Here is an 11719-nt window from a genome sequence, read left to right on the forward strand (position 1 = left end):
TGTTTTTCTTATCCCATGTAAAGATTTGGGGCAATGTTTTGCAGATCCTCCTCTGGCCAGTGTGTCTGCTTTTTCTTTACCCAAACTTTCTTTGTGTCCTGGCACCCAAGATATCAAGTGGTTGTGTTTCCCAAGGTCTTGAGATTTTGAATGCATTCACTGACTAGTTTTGATGCGACTACGTTTGTTTTAGAGCCATCTGTATACTATATCATTGTATGTAATGCTCTTCTTTATATTCTGTTGAAACTTTATAGGATGCTATAAAGAATGTTTCCGGCATCATAATTCAGTCCCTATTTCTAGGAACGGGTGTCTTGTTTTATAAATTATGGTTATGTGCCGAATTATTTAGTTCCTATCCAATTTGATTATTTTTGCAGCCTAAATGAGCTTTTCCAAGCCTCGCCTTGAATAATTGTTTCCAGTGGAGGTCGGTCTAGTACACTTGTACGGGCTGTTCTCATTGCCCCTTTGATACATAGGTTTGCTAATCTTTGCATGAACGCTAATGTATGGGTAGCTACTTTCTGTTGACCTTTTGTTCACCAGACAAACGATTCATAATTTATTTTGGGTCTTATTACTGCCGTGTATAGCCAATGGGCCATTTTCGATCATGCCATCCAAGATTTGCCTAGGGTTATTAGCGAGATATTACAGCGCAATTACAGACTGGTAGAAAGTATGCCGAGGCGTCTTCGAGACGTTATTAAGGCAACAGGAGAAAATATGCAATATCGAAATGTTAATTAAAAATCTAAAACAAATTTTATCTGTCCGTCTTTTTTTAATTTTTCATTTTCCTTAGCAATTTATATATATTTTTTTTACTTTTTTAGACAAAGACTCAGACTTATTAAACGTTAAAAAACTTTGGTTAATATCACAATATACAAATAAAGTTATATTAAAAGCGGGTGGAATTGTTTGCCTGTCATTGTATGTCGTCAGAGTGTAATTCACCAATTTCGTCTTGGTGACGTTTTAGAAGTGATGATCGAATGACGTCCCGATGAGGCTAGGAGCGTGGTCGGCCGTTGGGCGCGGGCCCGTTTTCCCGCCAACGACGCGTCTCCACTCCCGCGCCAAATGGCCGTGGTTGTCGTTCGTCGGTCGCCAGGGCCAGTGGATTTCTTCATTCGACACCCTTACTCCAACCATGTACGTCCAGGTGAGGACGATCGATGGCAAGAAAAACGTGACCGTGACCATTTCCAAGCTCACCACCGTCCACGAATTCAAAGGGATCGTGGAAAAAGAGCTCGATGTCAAAGTGGACAAGCAAAGGCTCTTCTACAGGGGAAAACAGGTGATTTATTTACTTTCTAAATGTCAATAATGCTAACAAATCACTCAAATATTTATGGCTTTTTTATATATATGTACATATATATAATTTGAAGTGTTAGAACTTGTACACCAGTTGAGTTTTATTGAATATTTCTGGAATTAATTCAAACGTCTAAAAGTTTAAGAAAAAAAACTTTGCATGACCTTGTAATAATATATACTATAACCAAATGCTTCAGTCTTAGTATTATTAATGATAATAATAATTATTATTATTATTAAGTACTACGCGCTATTTTTTGAAGAATTCTCGCCTGTTTTTTATTATAAGTTTTTTTGCGTAAATCAGTTTTGTCTATGAATTGTAACCTAATTAACAATCTTGATTTAACTGTCATACGAACATTCTGGAACAAGGTGTGGTCTTGACAAAGAAAGCAAATTTAGTTGTTACTGCCAAACTTTTGACCTATTTTAAGTTCAGCATCAGGGCGACAGATTGACATACAGTGGATATGGTTTAGGACACCAGATAGAATCCGATATAGCGGTGGGGTGTTGTGGGCCTCAGCTTTAATTTTCTGTTTAAGAGATTGATATATTTTTTTTTGTATAAAATTGTTTAAAATTGGCAGAAATGTTGATTGTAGGACATGGAGAATGACCTAGTGGGTTGAAACCGGTCACTAATAAAATCAATTGGGCATTAAAATCTATTTATAGTTATTCGGAAATCGTGAGATGCGGTCTGGTCTCACGATTTCCGTATAATAATCGACTAACGTCACTAATCACCATACATTTGTTTTTATAGTCTATAGCCTAAACCGGATAGAGCGTACAGCTGGTTAAAGCATACAAAACCTCCAGCACCATAAAATGGTATAGGAAAAATTACATTAACACCGCTTACAATGTATACACAGTTTAGAGCGTACACTTTTCTGGGTGGGGGGGTGAAATATTGGTTACAGTGTACAACACGCAAATTCTGGGGCTCTGGTTCGTTATTAGTCTCAGAAGAAAATCACTGAATTCTTTACAAATGTAGAAAATATGCAAAAAAAATTATAATATACCCCATAATTATAATAATATGAATGTATAAGGAATTTTGTATGGATTAAAGGAGATTTTTTGTTTCATTCAATACATATATATGAAAATACATTCTGTTTGGGTTATTCTCCATCTTCTGCAACACATCCACTCGAATTGCTACATATCGGATATAGTATACATGTATGTTGGAAAAGTTGTATTGGATACAGCGGACATGGGTTACATTGTACAAAAACCTGCGATCCCTTCATGTACATTGCAAACATCTTATGTATTTAAGTTTTTTATATTTGTCAATCTGTAGACATATTTAAGGTCGTTGACCTTAAAATAGGTCGAAAGCTTTGCAGTAGGTATTAAATTTGTTTTCTTCTTCAAGACCAAACTTTGATCCAGAGTGTTTGTAAGTGAAAAAGTGGTCAATACTTATAATACTGAAAACTTTTAAAACTATCATGACTATGAGCCTATAGATAACCACTTCCGCTATGTTGGGTTGTACATCGACATACATATACTGAACCATTTATTGGAATCCATATAGATGACCAAAAAAGCAGGAACTGACAAGTGACTTATATACAATATTTCAAGTCCATTTGGACACAGTGAACTACGGTGTTCAACCAAACATTCCAACTACCATCATATACAGATTTCCCATTCCAAAATCTTCCAAAAATAGTAAATGCTTCCTTTTACATATCCCGTTATACAACCATAATGACCTTAATAACATTCATTTTGTGAAAGGTGTCTCCTTAACACAAATTTCCACAAATCCTCATTACAACCCAATTCCATAGTCTTAACCTTAACATCATATTATTCCCAATAATCCTTTTAGGAGATTAAAATGACATTGACATCGTGATCTTTGGGCAGTCATTACTTCAGTCTTCAAGACACTATGTCCTCATCTCAACTGACAACTATTTAATTTTTTCCTCCTTTTTTTCACTTTTGTTCAAACAACTTGGCATCCCACAGCTGCACAATGATGCATGAATTAGCAATGGGGAATATTATTGATGTAGGAGGACCATCACCCATTACAATTATTTTTATTAGTTGTTTTCATCAGTTGTTCTAGCATATATTAATTTTTATGCAAAGAAAGTTGATACGGAAAATTCGATAATGTTCCTCATTGTTGTGTAATGTTCCGACTTCCCAGACCCAAGTCACAATATCTCGAGTGGTAGAGTACCGGGTACTAATCCAGAAGTTGTGGGTTCGAGTCCTGCTCATGGCTCTAGTTTTTGGACATGAACTTTCTTTGCATAAGGGCTTTTTTTCCCTTTAAATTACCAGATTTTGTTTTAATTACTTCTTTCCAATTATACACATCGACAATTTTACTAGTTGTATGTTCAAATAAATACTGTTGTAAAAGGAAAAAAATTGCTGGTGTAATGTATTATTGAAATGTATAATACAATATATATGCAGTAATGTATATGCTTATGTACATGTGTGTATCTAATTTTTTTTCAGCTTGAAGACGAGTACAAATTATTTGACTACAACATAAATGTAAATGATGTCATACAACTTATGGTAAAGGTTGACCCTTTACCAGAGCCACCAAAAGAGGAAAATAAACAAGCAGACGAACCTAGTAAATTATGCAAAAATGAGGAAAAGCCATATGCAATTGAAGTATGTTAAGCAGTTTTGTAATTTGGAAAGACACTTATGATTTTTGTTGTGCATTCCAGGAAGAAGGACCTCCTTGTGAAAGTGAATATTTTAAAGTATGGCATTTTTTTATCTTCTATTTTCATTATTTATAATCAAGTTGTTTAATTAGATCGGAGATTATGTTGACGTCAAGGATTTCCGTTACGGAGCTTGGTTCGAGGCCAAAGTGATCGGAATTTACAAAGATTTAAACAAGGTTGATACACAACTGGAAGAAAATGATGATGGATTGCTTTATAAAGTTGCATTTAGACTGTAAGTAACTTGTGACATTTAAATTAATTTAGGAGATTCTCATTAATTTGTCCAATTTCAGCTATGATAATGAAGGAACAATAAGTGTCAGTCTGAAAGATATCAGGCCGATTGCCAGAACGACTATCCATTCATCCGATGTAAAAGTCGGTGACCTTATAATGGTGAATTATAACATTGAAGAGCCGAAGGACAGAGGCTACTGGTATGACATGGAGGTTAAAACCATTGTTGAAAATAACAGGAAGAAACTGACCATTAAAGGCACTTTATTAGTCGGAACTGAAAACACTCGCTTGGACGACAGCATAGTTGCTTTTGTCGATGAAATAATGAAGATAGAAGAACTTAAAAAAATTTCTGAAAGATCTGAAGATGAATTAATGCTCATGCAAACTGATGTTAAGCAAAAACGTAAATATGTCTTTTTTTCAATTTACTACTATAACAAATCTTTATTGTTTTATATGTACAACCTACACAAATTAATAACATAACAATGTACTGGAAAGATCGAAGATTTTCAACTTAAATTTTTGATTATGAAATAGTACTTGTTTGATACATTATAGGCACCCTCCCAAAATCCTTCCCCTTTTTTCAACATATTTTTGTATATTTCGAATTAAATTTTGCATTTTCTTAATTAACATACAACTTTTACAGGCAAGCACGCCCCTTTTTGTACTTCATGTGGGGACAATGTAAGGAAAAAGTGCAAAGAATGTGGTTGTGCTCATTGTGGCAAAAAGAATGACCCAGGAAAACAAATAGTCTGTGATGAATGTGATATGTCTTATCATATTTGGTGTTTGAATCCACCATTGAGCGCAGTCCCAGATGTCGATGAATGGTAAGCTTTTTTTAAATTTTTAATTGTTTTTATTTGATTTATTTTTATGTAAAATGTTTTTTAATTTAGATTCAAATTTATATTATGTTTTAAACAGGTATTGCGCCGAGTGTAAGAACGACGACACTGAGATTGTAAAAGCTGGTGAAAAGCTGAAAGAATCAAAGAAGAAGGCAAAAATGGCATCAGCAAATTCGAACACGACCAGAGATTGGGGCAAAGGGATGGCATGTGTCGGCAGGACAAAAGAATGCACTCTCGTGCCACCAAATCATTTCGGTGAAATTCCTGGTATTGAAGTGGGGACAATTTGGAAATTTAGAGTTCAGGTTTCGGAAGCAGGTGTTCACCGTCCTCATGTGGCTGGTATACACGGAAGGGAGAGTGACGGTGCATACAGCATTGTTTTGAGCGGCGGTTATGAAGATGATATTGATAACGGAGAGGAGTTTATGTACACAGGGTCAGGAGGAAGAGATTTGTCCGGTAACAAGAGAACAGCCGAACAAAGCTGTGACCAAACTCTTACTAGAATGAATAAGTCCGTATTTTCATCCCTCTAGAACTATTTTGTTTGTTATTTTGGCTTAAATAAATTAATTTCAGGGCATTGGCGATGAATTGTAACATACCGCTAGATGCAAAAAAAGGAGCAGAAGCGAAAAATTGGAAGGGAGGAAAGCCAGTTAGAGTAGTTAGAAATTTCAAACTTTCTAAGCATTCAAAATATGCCCCTGAGGAAGGAAATAGGTGAGATCTTATTAATGTACGTCTCACAAAAAGTAATACAAAATGGACAATTTAATTTTAGATATGACGGCATTTATAAAGTGGTGAAATATTACCCAGAAAAAGGCAAGTCTGGATTCCAAGTTTGGCGCTATTTATTGAGAAGGGACGACCCATCCCCTGCTCCATGGACAAAGGAGGGCAAGAAGAGAATTGCATCACTTGGTCTTGAAATAATGGTATACAGCAAACCAGTTGTTAATAAACATACAAAAAAAATTTTCTATCTTCTATCTTTCACTTTCTGAATTTTAAAATATTATTCTCTAATAATATGGATCTTGGTCTGAATGCAAAAATTCAATTGTTAACACTCCTTGGCAATTTGGATTGAGTCTGTCTTCAAAGAAATTTAAAACAATATAATAAAAACTCATTAACTATTATGTCAATTTGTAAATTTTTAATTTTCTTTAAATTGTTTTGCCCTGATGATGACCTTAAAATAGGTCGAAAGCTTGGCAGATAACAGTTGAATTTTTTTTTTCATCCTCTTGACCATTCTGAGATATAGATTATTCATGAGTAAAAAAATTGGTCATACTAACAATTTAACACATTTGTTATGGTACAGATTTGTAAAGACACTACTGAAAGATTGATTTTTTTCTCTCAAAAAATTGTTAAAAAATTAGGAAAAAGGTTAAATTAAAAAACTGTCTTCACAGTAACGTTCATGAAGTGATACAAAGACCAGTGTCACTGTTTCGATTCCAAAAAAAACCCCAACACTTTACAACATGCTTCAAAAGTGAGAGTGTAGTCATACCAGAACGATGATTGTAATGATTGTGTTGAATTTGAATAAAAAGTATTGCCTTAAAAAATATATATATTAAACATTTCAAAAACCAAACTTAAAAAAAAAAAGGTAGTTATTTATTTTTAAAATTTTCAGTATCCAGAAGGTTATTTAGCAGCTATGGAAAATAAGGATAAAGAAAATAAACCGGAAAACAAGTTAAAAAGGTACCTCACAAAAGATTTGAGTAAAGAACCAAGTCTTAAGAAGCAGAAGGTTGTTGCTTATAAACTTGAAACTGGCATCAAAGACAATATCACAAAAGATGCTCAGAATAGAAAGCACTGGCAAAGCTTAATGGAGTTTCTCTCTTATGGAAAAAAGGTATTACAAAAAGAAATCTCTTGTTTTATATAATTAATTCATTTTGTTTTTGTAAGGTATTCCTAGAGAAAACTGAGGAGCAGTTCATGTGCATTTGTTGTCAAGAATTGGTCCACGTGCCAATAACTACGCCCTGCGGTCACAATATTTGTTCTATGTGCTTGAAAAGGTCATTTTCCGCTGAAGTCTTTTCATGCCCTGCCTGCAGAGAGGACCTTGGGAAGAAGTTTGAAATGGTTGAGAACACAACACTGCAGGACATCCTCAGCGCGCTTTTCCCAGGATATACTGCTGCTAGATGAGAATGTTCTTTTCTTCTCATGATACATGAAATCTTTCTATCATATTCAATTTGCAAATATGCTAATAAGTCTTAAATTTTTAAAATTTCAAGAATGCATGCATTCAAAAATGAATTTCTTTTTCTAGTTGTAATTTTTATATTTTTATGTTGTTTTTGTTTTAAAATATTGTAAGGACAAACCTTTTTAAATTAAAACAAAACTTGGTTTTGACTTTATTGTTTCATGTGAGAGTGTGAACTCAATTATTTAAAAAAACGTGTTAATAAATTATATTTCATAAAAATCTAATTCACATTATTCCAAAGGTCGTTTGTATGATTTTAATGTTTCATGATTATAAAGTGTATGAATCATATCATACATAAATCTAAAAAAGAACAATAGGTTGTCATATTCTCCATTATATGTTGATTTCAGCTGCTCATTTTTATTAACCAGTAACCAATACTCAAAGAAAAACTGGTGGATAGCCTCGATCGTGGACAAATACCAGCGCGGGCTTCCATTTTGATGCCGCCAAAATTGTGTTATACGGTTTCTTAGAACTACACAAGGCAACCCTGTAAAAGGAAACAATTATCGGTTTTGGGAGAGCAAGAATGGCAGTAGTACATGAAATTAATTATGTTTAACTTTACGTTTAATTCTTGCATCTTTATAAATGCCTTTGCACTGATTCCATGTCGAGTCAATGAAAATGACTTTCTCAAATGTTACTTCAGTCCTAAACACAATTAAAAAACAAATATTATTTAGAGGCCATAGCAACATTTAATTAATTATTAAAATATTTGTTTCATAATCAAACGTTTTGGTTATAATTTCCTCTTTTTATGAACCTTCTGTTGTAAGGTCAGATAAGAGATACTGCTAATTAGTTTTTATAATATAATTGATTCATAATAAAGTTAGGGAAAAACATTAAAATCAGATAAATGATCAAATATGAAAAATGATTCATTTTTTTATCTTATATATTATATTCCATAGGAGATAACCAAACAACAGCAGCAATTGAAATATCATAGCCAAGTTGTAAATTGTAACCTTTAGTGTTCCATGTAAAATTGGACATTACCTTATTTGTATTAATAAATTATTAAACAAGTTTTTAAAAAAATTTGATGTTTTGTTTAGCTTTTGATTTAAAATGGCTGAAGATAGGGAGCGGGCAGGATCCTAAAATCGATCTATGTAAAATAATAAATATTTTCATGAAATTGTGGTTTTTGGTTGTCTATGCCTGCGGAATGTAATAAATAATAAGATTTTTTTAAAAATTCATAAAACAACCTAATGAAGAAAAATAACACTAACAATAGTGAGGATCAGGTAAATATTCAATGGATGGAGAAAACTCCACAAAAGTTCCAAAGTTTCGTTATATGTCTTCAGGGTCTAAATAAAACAAAATAGAAGTTTTAATACCACAATAATGGCTACAAATACATTTTTTCAGATACAAATTAAGATTTATATTGGAGAGATGGTCCATCTAAAAATTTACAAAAGTCGAAGTTAAACATTATAGGCCCCAGAAACATACATATTTATTATCAATCACATGTGATATATAGAATTCCATGTAATAACTGGATAATGTGTATGTAGGTGAAAACTGAAACCCTACAGCCTTCATACAAGAATAGTATGTTAGATTGTAGAAATGAATCCAGAACTGGATGGATGTCTAAACATACATATATGAACCATGAATTTAATTTCAACAAATGCATGACTGAACAAAGGAATGAAAATGAACAAGGAAATTCAAAGAAAAAATATATATATTTAGAGGAGAAGCCCTTTAATGCCAGGCCCCATAGAGCATGTATTGTGGGTGACTTCCTAACCTAAATACATTAAAATTTAAGGGTGATGCATTTATTTTGTGCATCAGTGAACATTAGTTTTAAGTTTTAGATACAGAAGCCACTGTCGGTCCGGACCATTTTATGTCTTGACTCATCCATAAAAAGCCCCTTTATAAAGTCTACACACTTTTGTATTTAAAATATTTATTTCCCATTCTGGACCTATAAAGAATGCCTGTTTATCCGATGACCATTTATCTGATCCTCACTCTCTTTCACTGATCTATCAATTTAGGATAATAATTTTTTTTTAACGAAAAATAATAAAATTTCACAACCTGGACATCCAGTGATCCAAAGATTTTGCTTCCTTACCAGGAAAAACCAATAAGGTCTAAAAAATTAATAGAAATAATTAAAATAATAATTAATTACTTGTTTTACAATTGGCTACACACTTTTTCAGGATCATAATTTGGTATTGCCGGATATGTATAAATGGTGACATCTTCTGGGCAGATGACAGCAGCATGGATGGCAGTGCTTTTCCCATCGATTTCCTTGCAATGTTTTATCACATCTACTTTTAAAGGAAGCTTAAAATAAAATAACAAGTTGAAAATATCGAAACTACAATTAATAATTTGATTAAAACCTTGATCTTAGGGACGTCGTTTTTTATTTCGGCTACAGGGAGGTAGCAGGTGTAGCAAAAGTATTTTCTAGACTTGTTGCATCTTTCACATACACTTCTATCATCAAGGGTCTGGAGCTTTCGCCAGTTTTCGGATATCTTCAACCCCTCAAATGGCCTTGTGTCATCTACTGAAGGTGTGGCCATCTGTAAAAAAAAAAAAAAAACAATTACACTTATAACGATACTTGGAAAATTGGATCACATGAGGCAGATAAAATGAAATAATACTATGATAGAAATAAAGAAAGAGGCCTAATATCCATCCAGGCACTACATTAGACAAAACCCTGGCATTTAAGGAACATATCGTCTCCTCCATTATCAAGAAAGTGTCATGAGCTTTAATGGTGTACAGAAGAATATCATGGGAAAATTGGAGATGCAGATTGGAAAACCCTGTTCTGGATGTACACCATGATGATGAGGCCTTAGCCAATAAAGTAGAACAAATAAAATGAAGAGAGCTTACAAAAATACAGACTTGCATGTATCTATAATGGTTGGGATGAGAACATGTCGCTGGTATACTGAAGATATGGGATTAATCACCCTCCACCACATGATAATGAGGACAGCACATAAAACTAATTTGCATTGTTAAATAGAAACCTCCAATAAAAATAAAACTGAAATGGAAAGACAGCACCAGTTTAACGAAAGACCATCCGATACTCATGGCCCCAAGAAAGACATGAACAGGATGTCTGAGTTTAATCATAATTTCCAAATAAACTTAAGTACAAAAAAAAGAACGGGAAAGAGAAAAATACCTCCTTAAGGCACCAACCACCTGTCAGATAGCCAAGCAGCTATCAAAGCACTAAGTTCAAACATCATTAGCTAAAAGATGGTGCTGAATTGCAAAATTAAACTTAAAAAATTAGGCATGCAAAGAAAGTCAGCCTCTGTTGGATCCCAGGACATGCGGGAGTAGAAGGCAACAAAAAAGCAGACGCCCTTGCAAGGAAAGGGGCTGCTATACCCCTGATAGGACGGGTAGGACTTTACGGCTGCCTGAGAGTATGTATATCTGTGCACCTTTCATATTTTTTTCTTTATTAACTCATTGTGAACTTAATTAACTCTTTATGCACAGAGTTGTATTGCATGGACTTCAGCTTGGAAAATTGTTGGGGTTAGTCCAAGGGGCTTCGGTACGGTGATGTTTGGCCCTTTTATCCATCAGAGTACGCCTTTCTTGAAACTTCATACCTCCTTTTTTCCAAATGTCTTGATTGTCTATGTCCACTAGGAAGGGTTTATCAAAGTTGAGCTTTTCTCTCATTTTGTAAGACAGATAGTTTTTATAGAATGTTGTGGCGGCTCCTTCTTAGGTCTGGTTTTATTTCTTTATATCTCAGGAGTCTGTTGATACTCTCAAAAGCTACATTTTGTACACAGACATGTAAGAGTGGGAGGTCAATTTACCTATTGACATATTTATTAGTGTACAGTGAAATATTTATTCGGAAATCGTGAGATGCGGTCTGACCGCATTTAACGATTTCCGAATAATCATAGACTAACGGTCACTAATCACCGCACATTTGTACAGTTAAATATTTTTTTAAAAGAAAATATGTAAATCAGTAGGATAATAATTTCAATATTTCACCTGTCACAATGTTATTTGTACTGTAGAAGATTGAAAACATGCGGGTAACAGCGGTGTTAACTTCCTACAACCCGTGAGCCGTGAGGTACTGAATTGAATTTTTCTTCATTGTTCCCATAGCAACATTTTTGATAAAATTGTTTTAACCAGTTTAATTTTTTTATTTAGGTATATGTTATATTTTCCTTTAAAAATATCTAATAAAC

At 33.7% G+C, this 11719-nt stretch overlaps 2 protein-coding genes across 2 annotated transcripts; one reads left to right on the forward strand and one right to left on the reverse strand.

The window, feature by feature from the left end:
- The first annotated feature begins 984 nt into the window (after positions 1 to 984).
- LOC106664612 (E3 ubiquitin-protein ligase UHRF1-like) lies at positions 985 to 7408 on the forward strand. The gene is made up of 11 exons (XM_014390508.2): positions 985 to 1312; positions 3853 to 4017; positions 4077 to 4112; positions 4169 to 4314; positions 4376 to 4728; positions 4981 to 5167; positions 5265 to 5708; positions 5774 to 5917; positions 5979 to 6135; positions 6855 to 7082; positions 7139 to 7408. The coding sequence occupies exons 1-11, from the start codon at positions 1016 to 1018 to the stop codon at positions 7382 to 7384; spliced, it is 2403 nt and encodes an 800-aa protein (XP_014245994.1). The 5' UTR covers positions 985 to 1015; the 3' UTR covers positions 7385 to 7408.
- A 231-nt stretch (positions 7409 to 7639) lies between these two features.
- LOC106664614 (DTW domain-containing protein 1) lies at positions 7640 to 11616 on the reverse strand. The gene is made up of 6 exons (XM_014390509.1): positions 11514 to 11616; positions 9857 to 10042; positions 9660 to 9797; positions 9540 to 9595; positions 8026 to 8111; positions 7640 to 7947 (listed from the first exon to the last, which is right to left on the reverse strand). Exons 2-6 carry the CDS (start codon positions 10040 to 10042, stop codon positions 7682 to 7684), a joined length of 732 nt encoding a protein of 243 aa, XP_014245995.1. The 5' UTR covers positions 11514 to 11616; the 3' UTR covers positions 7640 to 7681.
- Positions 11617 to 11719: the final 103 nt, after the last annotated feature.

This window comes from Cimex lectularius, unplaced genomic scaffold (assembly GCF_000648675.2).
Source record: "Cimex lectularius strain Harlan isolate CLEC.00 unplaced genomic scaffold, Clec_2.1 scaffold301, whole genome shotgun sequence".
Lineage (NCBI taxonomy): Eukaryota > Metazoa > Arthropoda > Insecta > Hemiptera > Cimicidae > Cimex > Cimex lectularius.

Excerpts from the sequence above, each read along its gene's own strand:
- LOC106664612 (XM_014390508.2), top strand. The coding sequence starts at position 1,016 with ATGAGGCTAGGAGCGTGGTCGGCCGTTGGGCGCGGGCCCGTTTTCCCG. Across the intron at positions 4,018-4,076 it reads AAAAGCCATATGCAATTGAA|GAAGAAGGACCTCCTTGTGA; the intron begins GTATGTTAAGCA and ends TGTGCATTCCAG. Across the intron at positions 7,083-7,138 it reads TTCTCTCTTATGGAAAAAAG|GTATTCCTAGAGAAAACTGA; the intron begins GTATTACAAAAA and ends TGTTTTTGTAAG.
- LOC106664614 (XM_014390509.1), bottom strand. The coding sequence starts at position 10,042 with ATGGCCACACCTTCAGTAGATGACACAAGGCCATTTGAGGGGTTGAAG. Across the intron at positions 9,798-9,856 it reads ACGACGTCCCTAAGATCAAG|CTTCCTTTAAAAGTAGATGT; the intron begins GTTTTAATCAAA and ends TTTTATTTTAAG. Across the intron at positions 9,596-9,659 it reads CAAATTATGATCCTGAAAAA|ACCTTATTGGTTTTTCCTGG; the intron begins GTGTGTAGCCAA and ends TTAATTTTTTAG.